The 17,726-nt window shown below is 35.0% G+C and overlaps 1 protein-coding gene across 1 annotated transcript in view; it reads left to right on the top strand.

Annotated features, from left to right (window-relative positions):
* Window positions 1-17,726, top strand: part of MAN1A2 (mannosidase alpha class 1A member 2) — a 162,784-nt gene that overhangs the window by 91,513 nt on the left and 53,545 nt on the right. The window contains exons 6-7 of the mRNA XM_007461625.1: window positions 8,769-8,863; window positions 15,222-15,345. Coding sequence (XP_007461687.1) covers window positions 8,769-8,863; window positions 15,222-15,345 — 219 coding nt within the window. The remainder of the gene's footprint in view (window positions 1-8,768; window positions 8,864-15,221; window positions 15,346-17,726) is intronic.

Genomic DNA, 17,726 nt, shown 5'->3' on the forward strand with positions numbered 1-17,726 from the left:
GCTCCGCATGGGCTTTTTCTAGTTGTGGCAAGTGGGAGCTACTCTTTGTTGCGGTGCGCGGCCATCTCATTGCAGTGGCTTCTCTTGTTGCGGAGCACGGGCTCTAGGCATGCGGGCTTCAGTAGTTGTGGCGTGTGGGCTCAGTAGTTGTGGTGCACGGGCTTAGTTGCTCCACGGCATGTGGGATCCTCCTGGACCAGGGATCGAACCCATGTGGCAGGCAGATTCCTATCCACTGCGCCACCAGGCAAGTCCCAGGGGTATTTTCTAAGGCAAATAGAGTGTCCCTTTTTTGCCCTAAAGTTCTGAATAAAAAAAGAGAAATGTTACAGTGTTAATTTTTCCTGATTTAAATATTAGCCATTATTGTCCTTATTGCACTAATTTTCATTATATTTTTGCTTCAGAAGTTACTGCAATTTCCATTGACCTCTGCATTTTCTGTAGATGTGTTGGTAATTGGATAAAACATTCCACTAAGCTTTGCTGACCTAGATACTATTTTAAATGTACTCTCCAACATTTCATCTTAAATGTGTGAGTTCATCTACACATTTGTATACATTCATACATGTTTAAAGTCACAGTACTAATACAAATTCACAGTTGATTATGATTATGATTACTGGTTTAATCGGAAGTTAGAGTTTACCACATGATCATCCCAGTAGATGCAGAAAAAGCATTTGATACAATTCAGCATCCATTCATGATAAAAACTCTCACCAAAATGAGTATAGAGGGAACCTGTCTCAACATAATAAAAGCCATTTATGACAAAGCCACAGTCAGCATAATTCTCGATGGCAAAAAGCTGAAAGCCTTCCTGCTAAATGCTGGAACAAGACAAGGATGCCCACTCTTCACCACTTCTATTCAACATAGTATTGGAAGTCCTAGCCACAGCAGTCAGACAAGGAAAAGAAACAAAAGGTATCCAGATTGGAAGGAAAGAGGTAAAATTGTCATTATGTGCAGGTGACATGATACTCTATAGAGAACCCTAAAGTGTCCACACAAAAACTATTAGAACTAATGAATGAATTCAGCAAGGTAGCAGGATACAAGATTAACATACAGAAATCTGTTGCATTTCCTTACGCTAACAGTGAAATATCAGAAAGAGAAGGTAAAAAAATCCTGTTTAAAATCATGTCAGAAGATAGAGTTTAGGGCTACCACAGGTGCTAGAAATTTAGGGGTAAAATCCAGGACAGGAGGGAGCCACAGAGGAGAAGCCCCAAATTCGCATGCATGAAACTGTGTATTTAGACCACTTTGTTTTATTTCCCTATGTTTATTGAGCTATACCATAATTTTCTGCCTGAAATAGACTCTCACTCTTCCACATTCTCTGCCTGGTAAAGAACTTAAAAGTTCAAAGTTTATTTTAAGCAACTCTATTGAATGAAGTTAATTTATATACAATAAAATGTACCCACTTTAAATGTATAGTATGTAATTAAATACATTTAAATTTTAACAAATGTTTGATATGCTGTTGGAGAGAATACAAACAATACAAACTTTTTGGAAAACGATTTAGCTTGTGTCAAGTAAACATTTAAAATTTAAAATTCTCTGACCCACTAACGCACTTCTAGGAATGTATTATCTAAAAGTAACAACGTGGATACATAAGGTATACTCAGAAGGATTTTTTCATTGCATTAGTGCTTGTAGTATCCAATGTTTGAAAACATGTAGTAGGCCAGTGTTTTCAAAGACCTGAATATTCATCTGGGGGCATGGTTGAATAAATTGATACATCTACTACTATAGAATATTGTGCAACTGTGAACATAAGTTTGATATATTTCAACCAGTAAACATAGGCTTGATATATTTAGTGATGAAAGCAAGTTATAGACCAGTAGCTTGTGTGTGTGTGTGTGTGTGTGTGTGTGTGTGTGTGTGTGTGTTTCCATTCATCCAGTCAGTTAGCCATTGCAGTATTTGGGGCAAATAATAATAGCAGCTTGGACTAAGATGGGTTGTAGAGATGAGAGAGATAAATGATATCAAGGAAGATAAATTCAAAAGGATTGGGTGATACTTTGCAGGGGGAAATGAGGCAGAAGGAGGAGTTGGTCCTGCCTCCAGTTTTCTGGGTTTTGGTACTAGACTGATGGTGGGGCAGTTACTAGATATTAAAAACTTTAAGAATACTGGATTGGGAGGGGAAGCTCATCAGTTTGTTTCAGGTGTTTTGAATTTGAGGGGATTTTGTTATATTTAAGTAGAAATAAGTTGTAGACAGATGTAATGGATCTGGTACTCACTGGAGAGGTGTTGACTGGTGATATAAATTTGGGAGTCAGTTGCTTTGCTGATAATTGAAAACAGGCACACATGAACTTGCTCAGGGAGACAATTTAGAAAAGGAAGAGGAGACCTAGAATCAACCCACAAGAAGCACAGCATTAAAGGTCAAGTTTGAGGAGGATGAGTCAGTGAAGGAGGCAGGGAGATTGTAGTATTGAATACAAGGGAAGTATTTTAAGGAGGAACTGGTCAATAATGTCTGAAAGTGCTCTTTGCTCAAATGTGTGGCTAATCCTTAGCAAGATCCCTTTAAGTAAAATGATGGGAGCAGAAACTAGGTTGAAATAGGTGGAGTAGTGAGTGGTAGGAGAGGAAATAGATACAGTAAATTAGGCAGTTTTGTAAAAATTGGAAAGGTACTTAACGATACTATGTTAGTAGCAGGAAATGAAAGAATAAAAATCCAATTACTTAAAAATTATACAGAAAAAAAGGATGGTAATATATCAAAATATTTAATAGTATTTGGTTCAGAAGAGAGGAACTGGTGTGATTTAAATTTTTTTCCTTTTCCTGTTTTAAATAAGCAAATATTTAATAATAGGTAATAAGAAAATATGGATTATTTATTTATCAGTCAGGATTTGATTTATAAGAGACAGAATACATGCCAGTTATTTGAACAGAGAGAATTTCATATAAAGAGTTATTAACTGGGTATAAAGTTAACTAGGAAAGTGCTAGATTAAAAAGAATACTCTAAGGTATTGTGGAGGTGGCTCCTACAGGAAGCAACCATGGCTGAGGGAACATGGGCAAGAGGTTTTAATTACTGAAACTTAGAAACTTCAGAGGAAGGGCTCTATATAGCTGAAACTCAGATCTCTGATGAAAATGTGCTGGCAGGTGTCTTTGGAGCCAGGATTGAGGGTGATGAAGCTGGTTCTGCAAGTGTTGGAAAAACTGCAAAGTGGATTCAGCTGCTGCTACAGGAAGGCGCTTCGGTTACTGCTGATGTGGAAGGTTCAGGAAAGCCGTCCACTATGGGGCCTGAGCATCTCTGCACACTTTTGCTGGGAATACCAAGAATATAAGCCCCTGACTGCTCTTTTCCCGGGTCATCAGGCTTATGCTTACAGGGTTGAATTAATGTCTTACCCTGGACAAATAGGCTTGCTTTCACTTATAAAAGAGATTCTCCAAACTCAGTGTTACTCTGTAAGGCAACCCACTGTATGTGCAGGAATCCATCATGGGCCCTTTGGGTCATCTCTCTGCGACTTAGGTGGGGGGTAAGGGTGGGACGTGTACAACCAATGGAAGTAAACTTGAAGCTTTGGCTGTTACTTTGCCATGAATAATGTAGTCTTTTTATCTCTGACACAGTAGTCTTCTGTCTTCTGCCAATATTTATGAAACTGTGGCAGGCTAACTTGTTACCAAGTAGAATAAAATCTTAGATTTCATCATGAGTTATGAAGTATTGTTTGCAGGGATCATTATGAGTGGGAGATGTGTTTCTACCTCTGTGTTAACCAGCAGTTTTGTAGTATCCCTCACTTGGTCCTAAGGAACACCTGTCTAGTCTTTAAGGGTGCCCCTGTTCATGGTGATAATGAAAATTCATCTAGAATGCAGTATAGAGAGCCAAAGGGAGAATAAGAAAAAGAGTTGAGAGATATAAAATAGATTGAGAAATATTAATGTTTATTAGGAGTCTTAGATGAGTTTAATGGAATAAATGATAGAGAATGAATATTTGAAAAAATATCAAGAATAAGGAGGAAATACTAAAAGCTACCAAAGAAAAAGGGCTGATTACTTACAAAAGAATGACAGCTAACAGCAGAGTTCTCCACAGCAACAGATGCCAGAAGACAATGGAATAATATCTTTATACTGCTGAGATAAAATAACTGCCAGTGCAGAATTTTATATTAGCCAAATGATCATTCAAGAGGGAGGACAGAGTTGTGCAATAAATTAATAAAACATTTTAAAGAATTATTGACTATAAAATTATGATTAAATAATGCACAGTGGGGCTTCCCTGGTGGCACAGTGGTTGAGAGTCCGCCTGCCGATGCAGGGGACACGGGTTCGTGCCCCGGTCTGGGAAGATCCCACATACCACGGAGCGGCCGGGCCCGTGAGCCATGGCCACTTGAGCCTGCACGTCCAGAGCCTGTGCTCCGTAACGGGAGAGGCCACGGCAGTGAGAGGCCCGCGTACCGCAAAAAAAAAAAAAATAATAATAATAATGCACAGTATAAAATATGTCTATGTCTATATCTGTATTTATATCTAATATAGTGAAATAGTAAAGCAAGTACATGAACTTGAGCTGCACTGCATGGGTTTAAATTCAGACTTACCACTGTATGACCTTGGGCAAGTTAACTTCTCTGTTTTATACCTCAGTTTCAACCCTGTAAAATGGGAGTAACAATAATACTTACCTCATTGGGTTGTTGTGGGTATTAAATGGATTAATATATATGCTTGCCATTATCATCATCATCATCATCAACCCAACATTTTTGTAGAATATTGTAAAGAGTCCTTAAAACTTTTATATGTTAACATTGAATATCTCAGGGAGATGGGGTTGGTATGGAGGAGAGAGAAGATAATTTACTTGTTTACTTTAAATCTCTGTACACTTTGGCTTTTTTTTTTTTTTTTTTTTTTTTGCGGTACGCGGGCCTCTCACTGTTGTGGCCTCTCTTGTTGTGGAACACAGGCTCTGGACGCGCAGGCTCAGCGGCCATGGCTCACGGGCCCAGCCACTCTGTGGCATGGGGGGTATTCCCCCACCCGCTGGGAAAAAAATATTCTGTAGCCTTTTAAAGAGCTGTGGCTTTTACTCTGAATGAGGTGGGAAGTCATTTGAGTGTTATGAACTCTTGACTTCTATTTTACATTCTAACTCTACTAGGTTGAAAACAGATTATTACTTTAGTAAATACTCCAATTAAAAAAGAACAACTAAAAGTGTACATGGATTCTAATATCACTTCCCTCCTCAAGAATCTACAGTGCTTCTGTGTTATCTGTTGTGTTACCCTAAGTTTCATTGCTTATGTTTTAAAGCTCTTCATAGTCTTGCCACATTTTACCTGTTTAATCCCATTTCTTCCAATTCTTCCAGACCTAGGTAATTCTAGTCCTAATTTTTCTAAACCTAGGACCAATTTTAGCATAGTTCCGTTACTTAAAATTTGTTCTGGTAAAAATAACTGGGATATTTTACTTCATGGACAAGGAATACATAAAAGTTTTTTTTCTATAAATAAATGTCTTGGAAATCTTCATTTAAGTGTTGTTGAAGCTCTTAAACATGTAAATAATTGATTCATTTTCATCATCTTATTAGTCAAGAGTCCTAGTTGCAGAAATCAATCTGTTTTATCTAGTGATTTATTAGAGGGTGCTGACCAACTAACAGAATCTTTGGGAGGGCCATGAAATCAGATATTTTTGTTATATAGCTTGGAAACATGCAGGCAGGAGGAATGCTCAAGCATACCATGTGGCTTTCACGGTATGATCCAGCTCCATTCCCTCTGTTGCCCACATGTTATCTTTGAAGCTAGGCACCAGTCACTGGAACTTCTGTCAGAGCTACCACAGAAGAATCAGACATTGTCACCACTGTGCTTGAAAGATAACTGCTTCAGATCATTTACTTCTTCCTTCCAAATATTGCATATTTATGTACACTCAGCAATGCCTAGGCCTTGTCTCGAACTTTAGCTGGAGTGGAGTCTGGAAAATGTTATGTATAGTTATCCATCCTCTGCAATGTATGAAGGTATGCTTGAAAGATTTGAGTGAGTGTTGAGTATCTACCACATTCATAATAAAATAATGAAAATAAAAATGACAATGGAGCATCCTTTTTCAATTGTCAGATTAGCAGCAATCAAAAGTTTGACAACTTTTATGTTAACAAAAATACAGGGAAACAGCTGGTCATAAATTCTGGTAGAAATATAAATTTGTGAAATGTGTAGAGAACAAATTGGCATTAACTATTAAAATTACAAATAAATGTACCCACAGATTCAGTAATTCCACTCTTGGATTTTATCATACAGAGTCACATAATTTGGAAACATACGTCTAGCAATAGGAGACTGACTAAATAAATTACAGTGTGATCTATACAGGGGAAATTCTGCAGCCACTAAAGAGAAGGATGTGGAATGATTTGGAAAGATCTCCAAGGTACAATAAATGAAAGAAGCAAGTTGAGCATAGAGTATGTGATATTCTGTGTTTGAAAGACAGAAAGACAAAGATATGTGTGTATAAACTGTAATAGAATTTCTATTTCTGAGAAATGGAAAATGAGGATTTGATGTGACATGCTAGGAGCCATGTATACCATAGAACTGATTTAGCACAAAATATTTACTAGACATTTGAGAAATCGATAGCTATTTGCATTGTATCAATAGAAGGAACTGTGTGGTCAAGGGATAGGACTGGAAAAGGGACTCATGTTTTACTTTGATACTTTTTGGATTTTATATTATTTGCCTGCATTGCATACTAACTAATTTGTTTTAAATTAGCTACTGCTGTTGTCTGCCAAACTATGTTTCTGCAAATAAGGAGTGTAAGGCTGTGGTATATTTATCATTAAAGATTTTGTATATTCCTGAATAAATTAAGAATTCTATATAAGGAATTTTTTCTCAGTGACATAAGGGTGGTGTTTTTTTTGGGTCGTATACTATAATTGGTTACTATATATGTTAACTGACATAGGAAGTTGAAAATTAGAAAATGTGTCGCTAATTACTTCTGGAAGTGAAATGAGAATGCTTTCTGTTTAGAAAAAGCTTATGTTTATAAGTTAATTTACTATTTTGAATATTAGTTTTATATGTAAAAGATGTGATAATATGTGATTAACAAATACATAGCATTAATATTAGTTCTTAGATAAGAACTTAGTCCCTTTGTCCTCATGGTAAAGCATGAGGTAAAGAGCAAAACTCTTTACTGTATAATGTAATTTCTCTTTACTAACATATAAATGTTAATACAGAGAGAACTGTTTTCCATTTGCTTTTCTGAATTAATGGAATGAATATGAGAAAATTATTAAAACTTTTACCTTTTTACATTGTTACATTTTTCACTGGTATTTTTGTGTTTAAGTAAGTATTCAAGGAAATGGTAAATTGTAGATATATGAGAATATCTAATTAAAAGTTCTGCTGAGCTTTTCCTTATTTAAGGAACCTTGAAAAATATCTTAACATCATATTGCTTTGTCTACTTGCACATACTCCTCTCTAATTTATACCCCCAGTAATGTTGGTATGCTTTGTTAATATAATGTCAACTTAGAACTTTGATCTAGTCCTGGCTTTCAACTACTTACTTATTTGAAAAATCTAATAATATTTTAACAAAAATACTTGACTGCAATGAAAAGATGGAACCTTAAATGTCCAATGAATTTGAAATTAATTTGAGAGAGGATAGATTTGGGGCATACAGAAGAACACGCCACTTTTCCTAGTAGGATATTATGACCTAATCTCAGTTTTGAGTCTCTATGAAGTCAGTAGTCTTCAAAATGAGGTACACAAATCTGTTGGTATATGCTAAGAATATTAGAAATCTTGTTATATATGTCTTGGCAATAGTACATGGTTTTGAAAGTTTGAGAGCCATTGATATTTAGGCAATTTATTGTGTTTTTTGTTTGTTTGTTTGTTTTGCGGTTCGCGGGCCTTTCACTGTTGTGGCCTCTCCCGTTGCGGAGCAGAGGCTCCGGACGCGCAGGCTTAGCGGCCATGGCTCACGGGCCCAGCCGCTCTGCGGCATGTGGGATCTTCCCGGACCGGGGCACGAACCCGTGTCCCCTGCATCGGCAGGCGGACTCTCAACCACTGTGCCACCAGGGAAGCCCAATTTATTGTTTTATGTACCAAAGAAAGCAGCAGCTGGGACCAAGGGGTGAAGCATTTATAACTCATAAAATAAACTTGGAATGTGAACGTAAACATTTTCTTTTCTTTTAATAAATGTGGCTGAACCTTAATGGAGAATGTTGAGGTATTAACAAGCTTATGGTAATTCAAGGGCATTTATCCAAATTGTGTTGCATCTCTTTCTTTTGTTTTAATATTTGTACTAAGCTTGTATACCATGGATGAAGATTTCATAGCCTAGTGTTTTCTCTCAGATTTTTTTGCCAGTTGAAGATAAAGATAATATCAACACCAAAACCATGTCCTTCCCTTTCAATTAGTTGCAGTTTCTGGCCATTTCACGTTGGGTAGCTTTTTCCTCAGTATCCATCCACTTTACAACCATTTTCTCTGATTGCTGTATGCTATGCGGTACCAAAAGAGATGTCATTTTTTTCCCTCGTACTTTCATGTATCCAGTACACTGTGGTGTGCATCCTATAAGAGACCGAGAAATATTATTGACAACAGTAATTTCATAATTTATGAATGTTCATGTTTTTATCTCAGATATTCAAGATTAAAGCAGTCCAGTTGGCTGAGAAACTCCTTCCTGCATTTAACACACCTACGGGGATTCCTTGGGCAATGGTGAATCTGAAAAGGTAAATTCTATTTTTATGTGGTTATTCCTGTTCTAAATAAATTAGATTAACTGATTTTTTGACCCTTTAAAAAGGTATTAGAAATTTCTAATGATCAGCCCCCACCATACTTTTTAAGACTTAAACTGGTTTTCTCTTCATATGTACAGAAGCATATTTCTTTAAAACATTGTCTGATTTTTAAAATATGTTCTTTACTTTGAAACAGTTCGCTTGCCGTAGCCGTATTCCAGTTTCTACTGCTTGTTTCTCTAAGTCTAGATTTCTGTCTCTTATAAAATAGTTGTTTCTTTATGATTTGCTTATTCATTTCCATTTAGTGCTGTAATGGATTCAAAGTGCTTTCCCTCTTTTGTTTTACGTACATGGCGTGTTGATCTTCTTCTAAGTTAAAATGGAACACAGTATACCTTAAAATCAGGGCTTCCTATTGCTGAATGTCTTACTGATGATAAAGGAAGACATAATTCCTGACGTTGACTATAGGGTCCTTTTTATGGTATTTACACTGTTGAAGTTCAAAATGAGGCATGATTCTGTGACAGCTTTATTTGGGAAAACTAATCTGTTTTAGTCATTTCTAATGGAGAACTTTATAAAGTTTTAATTTTCACTAAGAAATCAGTATTTAATACTGAACATGACATCTAACTTTACTATTCTTTGATGTCATGCAATATATATAATGTAAACCCCCTGTTTGTGAGGAAAAAGCTAGCTAGAGTTCCAGACCAACCTCCACAAAAGGGTGTGGTCACATACCTGTTCTCTGTCCTTAGTTTCATGATAGATTTTCTGATGTTTCCTTCAGTAGCATTGTCAGACTCATATCATATAACTTTCTTAGATAATAAGAATTTTAACTTAATTAGCTTACAATTTAAGTCTGAGATGAAGAAAGATTGCAGGATGTTATTATTATTATTATTTGTCTATATAGAAAATAACCGAAAAATCCAGCATTGCGGAACTTCAAACTTAGATTGAGATGAAAATAGAAGTGTTTTCAAGGACCATGTCTTGAACATAAGTTTAATTTTCATGTTGTTTCTTTGTATATATTCGTACACATACATATTTTACTTGGGTTTATCGATCACAGATGTAATTATTTACCTATTTTTTAAAGGTTTTTGTTTTTGATTGAGTTCTACATGTGTCTCACAAACAGACTTTCTTCCAATTTTGCTGTCTGAAAGCCAATTCATGTTAATAATCTAACATTATTTATCTCCTACAATATGATATACAGCATATAGAAGCACAAACATAGATACTGGTGGAGCTTTTTAAATTTTTTATGGTTTGTTTGGATACTTGCTTTTCTACTTCTTATTTTTCTCACTCAACAAAATCTCATGGAAATACTCTTCCAGGTCATGCCACAGAACTTTAAATCAATCTTTGTGATGACTACATAGTGGAATATAGGATGTATTATATAATACATAGGTTATACCATAATTTGTTTAATCATTCCATATCAGTGGTATTTGTTTATTTCCATTATTTTGCTACCATAAACATGGTTACAATGGCATCCTGTTATAAGTGTCCTTGTTTAGTGGGGAATTTTCTCTGAAAATGATTCTTAGGAATATGATTGCTGTATCAAAGGGCATATGTCTCTTTTATCTTTGTAGGATAGATTCTCAAGTGTGGAATTGCTGGATCAAAGCATGTATGTAGTTTTAAATTTAGTAGTTACTCCCCAGATGTTTTCCAAAAGGCTGTAGGTCATCATATTTCCATCAACAATGTGTGAGAGTACCAAAATGTCTACAAGTATATGTTCTGTTTAATTTTCAAGAGACTGATGGCTATAAAGTGTTACTATTTTTATTTTCATTTGTATTTTCTGCTTAGTGAATTTGAGCATCTTTTCATAAATTTGTTGAACATCTAGATTTGTTTTTTGTGAATTGTCTGTTCCTAGTGTTGATTGGATTGTTTGTCTTTTTCTAGTTAGTTTATAAAAGAGCCTTGTAGATTATAGAATTATTTCTTTTTTCCCTGTTCTACTACTTGTTTGTTATCTTTATTTATAATAATTTTTCATTCCTAAGTTTTAGATGTTTATATATTCATATATATCTTTTATAACTTCGGGGATTTCAGTCTTGGTTAAAAAGATTGTCTTCACCTATATTTTATGGTCTTCTGGATTTCCATAAAATGTTTTTATAATACTGCTTTTTAAAAAAAAGTCATCAAATATGATGTTGGCTGTAGATTTTTCCATCAATTGCCTTTATCAGATTGTGGAAGTTTTTTTCTCTAGGTAAACTGTTAAAATAACTTAGAATAAAATTATTCAAAAACTCATTAGATACTATTCTTACTAGCCTCTTTGTGAGGTGTTTTCACAATCTTAAATGTCATTTAATTTCCTAACAACCATGTGAACTAGGTATCATGAATACTCACATTATGGATAAGGAAACTGAGTCTCACAGAAAGCAAATACCTTTTTTTTTATTGTGGTAAAAGTCACATAATAAAAAACATAACTATTTTAACCATATTTAACTGTATAGTTCAGTGGCACTAAGTACATTCATATTGTTGTGCAACTCTGTCTATCATCCATCTCCCGGATTTTTCACCTTCCTAAACTGAAACTCTGTCCCTCTTAAACACTAACTCCCCATTCCCCCTCCCCAATCCCCACCCCCTGCCCCTGACATCTACCAGTGTACTTTCTGACTCTATGAATTTGACTATTCTAGGTACCTCATATAAGTGGAATCAAACAGTATTTGTCTGCACCTAATGTATATTGGAATGCATTTTTAAGGTTAACTTAATATATGTCCTGCAAACATGGTACCTTCTTTTTTATTCTTCCCCTGTGCTATACAGTAGGTACTCACCAGCCATCTACTTCATACATAGTAGTGTACATACATCAGTCCCAATCTCCCAGTCCATCCCACCCTCCCCCACTTGGTGTCCATACATTTGTTCTCTACATCTGTGTCTCTGTTTCTGCTTTGCAAATAGGTTCATTTTTCTCATTTCCACATATGTGCGTTAATATATGATACTTGTTTTTCTCTTCCTGACTTACTTCACTCTGTATGACAGTCTCTAGGTCTATCCGTGTCTCTGCCAACGGCATAATTTCGTTCATTTTTATGGCTGAGTAATATTCCATTGTATATATGTACCACATCTTCTTTATCCATTCCTCCGTTGATGGACATTTAGGTTGCTCCCATGTCCTGGCTATTGTAAATAGTGCTGCAGTGAACACTGGGGTGCATGTATCTTTTGGAATTATGGTTTTCTCTAGGTATATGCCCAGGAGTGGGGCTCCTGGGTCAGAGAAGGCAAATATCTTGCTCAAGGTCCCACAGTTAATTAATGGCAGGACTAGGAGCCTATGTGCTACATCAGTAGTTAAGATTATTATCCTCATCTTCTACATCTGTTTCAGCTCCTCTACCAAATCATGTATTACTCTATTCTGCTTACACTTTAGTGGTAATTATAAGATATGGTTCTTGTGTCTAAAAATCTCATAATTATTCCATACTTGTCATTTGACTTACCTAATTTAATATTTATCTAGGTGATACAGAGTTTAAAAAGTCAGCTAGTGCTAAAAGAGCTAAAACCAATAACATCAATCCTTCTATGAGAGAAAGATTTATATTTTTTACTTCCTCCTAAAAGTAGAAAAGACCTTAGAGAACGGTTTAGAGTTCTAGTAGGAATAACCTGTGAACTCTGCTACTTGAATAATTAATGTAGACTTCCAGTTCCAGCCATGGAATAGCTTATATCAGGTTAACTCTCCCACGGAAAACAATCATAAAAGGTCAGCAAGATGGTTTGAAGGGATTAGAGAGCAGCTAACTAAGGGAGGACCCAAGGGGCTGTGATCCTGAGAGAAGGTCATCTCTGTAGAAACACTGGCTTTACCCCCGAGGGCATATTCTAAATGATGGTGCAGGGCAACTGAAGCCAAGCCTAATGTAGCGGTCATTTAGGGCAAAGAAGACTATGGTCAGGTCTTGGAGCTGCCAGAATGGCTGAGATACGAGGGACAAGTGTCTCAAGACAGGAAGGAATTGCAGAGGAAAAGCCCCAGAATTTATGTACAAATTTTCCTGAAATTGTTGGCTGATTCTATACCTGCCCATGCAGGGGGACTCAAAAGAACCAGATAACAGCATTTGGAAGCTAATTTAACAGATACATGGTACTGGTGAGACAGAGGTTAGTGTTTAAGCCTGCCAAGGTGGAGGGCCCTGTGAGGCTGTCTGTAAAATAAAAAGTGAAAAATCTTGTTTAGAATTTAGTATTTTGAGATGTTTAAATGCACTATGAATGAAACTTTCATTTGGGACTTTGGGACAGAAGTTTTTACATGGAAATGGGATTTTGTGTTTATACTTGACTTTGCTATAATCCATTCGCCATGCTGCCACCTAGGTAATCTTTCTAAATGGTATGCTTTGTTCTTTAAATATTATGTTACATTCCTTAAAATTCTCCATGATGTTCCATCATACTTAAAATAAAAAAAACTTCAAATTTCACCATAGCCTACAGAATTTCTGCACAGTCTGGATTTTATCTAGCTTTCTAACCTCATTCTGTATCATTCACTTCCCCTTCCTGAGCTCCAGCCACACTAGCCAACTTTTTCCTCAGGGCCATTGCGTTTGCTATTTCCTCTGCTGGGAATTCTCTTCTTCCGTGTCTGTTCATCACTAGCTCCTTCTCGTCATTCAGGTCTCAGTTTAAATTGTGTCATTTTAGAAACTCTTTGAACATTATACATAAAATCTTCGAACTCATTTTCCATCACTAGTACTCAGTATTCTATCACTCTATTTAATTTTCTTCATAACAATTATCACTATTAAAATGGTCTTACTTATTATGGGAACAGGAATGTTATATGTCAGGTTCACTACTATATGTCCCAGATAATAGTAGGCACTTAATATTTGTGAAATGAATGACTGTCCTACATAGTTACTGTATCCATATTTCTTCCTTGATTCTCATGTCTGGCTTCAAAAAAAATACGTTACTGGCATTTGCCTATCATAATTTCAAAAACAATATAAAAATAGCACCAAAAAATTAACAAACTTTCAGCAAGGTAGTGATATACCCTGATATCTATTTTAATGTTTTCTCAACACATAAATAAAACATATCAAATTGAATTGCCAGTGTACAAGTAGATATAAAGGGGAAAGTTTAACAAGTACATGGTACTGGGAAGACAGAGGTTAGTGTTTAAAGCTGCCAAGGTGAAGGGCCCTTGATAAACACCCCAGGCTTTCAGCTGAGATCCCAGAGGGCCACTTCCTAGAGGGAGAGGTAAAACTGAAATAGACTACCCTTAACAAAGCCTGAAACCAAGGTAATCTGCCTATACTCCACCTATGTTTGAGAGGAAACTTAACCTTCTGAGAAAGAAGATAACATCCAAAAAGTCTACAATTTTTCATTTATATAGTTTGGCTTCCAAAAAAATTTATAAGGCAGGCTAAAAAAAAAAGAAAAAAAAGTAAGACGATATCCTAGACATATATCTGCACAAATGAAATGTACACAAGATTATTCACTATAAAAGTTTTCATAATAGCAAAATATTAGAAATTTGCCAAAGGACCACTATAGATGATTGATTAAATAAGTTATGTCTATTCATATAACATAGTAGTTTTCATACAGGCACTATGAGCATTTGAGGCAGGACAGTTCTTTATCAGGATACTGTCATGTTACATCTTTGGCCCCAGCACAATAACTGTAAGTTGTACCTTCAAGGTTTGAAACAACTCAAAATGCTCTCACACATTTTCATATGCCTCTGGGGTGAGACATTTCAATTGAAAATCATTAATGTCATGGAATTCTGTGCATCTATTAAAAAAATAAAATGAGAAAGTTGTTTATGAACTGATACGGAACGCCTACTGAGGTACATCTTAGTAGCAAAATCCGACATACAGAGCAGTAAGTATACTTTGCTATGTTTTGTTTAAGAAAGGAGGAAAATAAGAATAGATATTTGGATTGCTTATATATGCATGGAAATTTCTGTACTTATACATAAGCTAATGAATGATTATATTTGGGGCCTGTAAGGGGAAGAGAGATGAGAATGGGGTGAAATATATTTAATGTATACTTTTCTACATTGTTTTGATTTTTAGAACATGTGGATATTCTATTAACAATAATTTAAAAATAATAAAATTTTAGATGTAAGTAATCTGTTGTTTGAGATAATAATTTCTAAGAGATACATTTAAAATTTATGTATTCATTAAAAAAATATTTCATTTTTTTCCCAATCCTGTCTCCTTTTACCTTTTCTTTCACTCAGTGGAGTAGGGCGAAACTGGGGCTGGGCATCGGCAGGTAGCAGCATTCTTGCTGAATTTGGTACACTGCATATGGAGTTTGTCCACCTCAGCTACTTGACAGGAAACCCAATTTACTACAAAAAGGTGAGTTTTCTTGCCTTCTTTTCTTTGTTATAAAAGAATCCTTTAGGATTCTACCCCAAAGATTTGATTAAAGCTTAGGAAATGTTTGCCTTTTTAAAAATTATGTAAAGAAATGTCCCTTCTATTTAGAACATATTTAAAATATTTACTGTTATTTGAGAAGATATAACCACTAGTAAGTTTTTTTAAAATTCCATTACTATCTCTGTTTAGCATTGTGCTGAAGGTTCCTAGTCAGCATGGCAAGATGAGACAAAACAGAATGAACAAAAAGGTAAAGAATTGAAAAGGAAGAAAGAAAACAGTAACTGTTCACAGATTAGATGATTACCTAAAATACTAAGACAATCTACATATAAATTATTAGAAATATGAGCTTAATTTATATTTTGAATAAAAGGTCAATATAAATATTAAAAATAGTAGAATTTCTCTGTACCAGGTACAGCAGGCAAGAAAGTATCATTTATAAAAACATATCTTATGTGGTAGGATAAAAGTATAAGTTTCCCACAAATAAATCTAACAAAAGATAAACAAAGTTCAAAACTATTAAGTGACATTAAAGATGACCTAAATAAATCGAGAGATGTATTATGTTCATGTATAGGAAAACAATATCATAAAAATTTCAGTCATCTCCAGATTGATCTATAGCATCAATTCAATGCCAGTCAATTCCCCAATGCCTTTTTTTTTTTAATGGAACTTGACTATACACTTCTAGCATTTAAATAGAAGAAAAACATTCAAAATATTCCTGAAGAAAAACATGTTGGGTGGGTTTGTATTACCCAGTTATCAACACTAACAGTATAGTGTTGGTGCATAGAGACAAGTAAGACTGATGAACAGAATAAATAGCCCTTAAACAGACACACATATTTGTGGAAATGTTGTTAACGGTAGCCTTGTAGATTATAACAATTCTAGGAGCATTAAAGGTTTAAATTTAAAAGACAAAATCTAATAAAGTTGAAAATACAAATACTCTATAACCCAGCAATTCCACTTTTTGGTATGTACATTTATATCATATACATAAAAACATTGTTTATATTAGCAATTTATATGATAAGATTTAATACAGCAGTGAAAATAAATTAATTATGGTCACATTCATCAATCAAAAGAGTATAATACAACTTTCATAAAGCTTAAAGAAGCGGAGCTAAACAAAATATCCTTTAGGGATTCAGAAGTGATTTTAATAGAATCAGGATGATGATGAACATAAAATTCAGAGCTGTGATGATATCTAGGACAAGGGCAGTGGTATGTGAATGGGTAGCAGTAAACAGAACAGCAAAGGTTATGTAGTGTTGTATTTCTTAAATTGAGGTGTGAGTAGAATCTGTATATATTCCTTTCTGTGTATGAAATATTTCAACTGAGAAGAATTTTCAGTTAAAGATAGCAAAATGGAGCCATATCACAGAATTTTCCCTTTCCTGATTAAATGAACAATAACAGTGAAAATAATAAAGGCCAGCAAAAATTCATCAATTACAATGTAAGAAGGAAAGGCTGTAGCCTCATGTCATAAACATGTGATGGCAAAAAAAAAAAAAGCAAAAGATTTCTGCTATGATACTTAAGTCTGTTTCCCACCCTATCTTGAATCCTTACTGGGCAGAGAAAGAAAGTCAACAAATTCCTGGTATTCCCTATTAATCTTACAGGGGAGACCAGTGCGTAGGGTGTCCAGTATATAATTCCCACAGCACGAGAGGGGTTCTCACCTTCCATCCTTCATGAGCACAGAGGCTTCAGGAAATGAGCTAGTACACTAGTACTCCAAATCTCAAAGTGTATCCAGAAGGGGAGAATATCCCCGCACACACACAGTAGGAAGGAATTTGAAGACAATTCAGCTATACTCTATCAAACCAAAGTTCAGGTCAGAGCTGACTCAGTTAAATGTGAGCAAGATGAAAAAGAAAGCATGGCAATTATATAGACATACTACAGGAAGCAAAATCAGGGCAGTAAATAGCATGTAAAAGACTGATAAGGAACCCAGTTTGAAATTTTAAAGGTCTCTGTGAGCAATTCATACTATAATAGAGATTGAATTCAGTAAAATTAGAACTCAAAACCAAAATAAAACAGTAAAATACATGAAAATTGTAGAGCTAAAGAAACAAATTGAGACCTTACATAATATATTTCTGTAAAATAAATAAATAAAAAATAACAAATAACTTGTACATAGTTGAAAACTGAATTACTGACATGGAATAAAAGCAAGAGATAATCATAGTGAAAACAGGGAAAAACATAAAGAGATTAAAAAGATGATAAAACATCTCTGTTTGTAAAATAGATAATCTAACCTATGGTTGTTTTTTTTTTTTTTTTTTTTTTTTTTTTTTTTGTTG

Source organism: Lipotes vexillifer, unplaced genomic scaffold (genome assembly GCF_000442215.2).
Source record: "Lipotes vexillifer unplaced genomic scaffold, Lipotes_vexillifer_v1.1 scaffold858, whole genome shotgun sequence".
Lineage (NCBI taxonomy): Eukaryota > Metazoa > Chordata > Mammalia > Artiodactyla > Lipotidae > Lipotes > Lipotes vexillifer.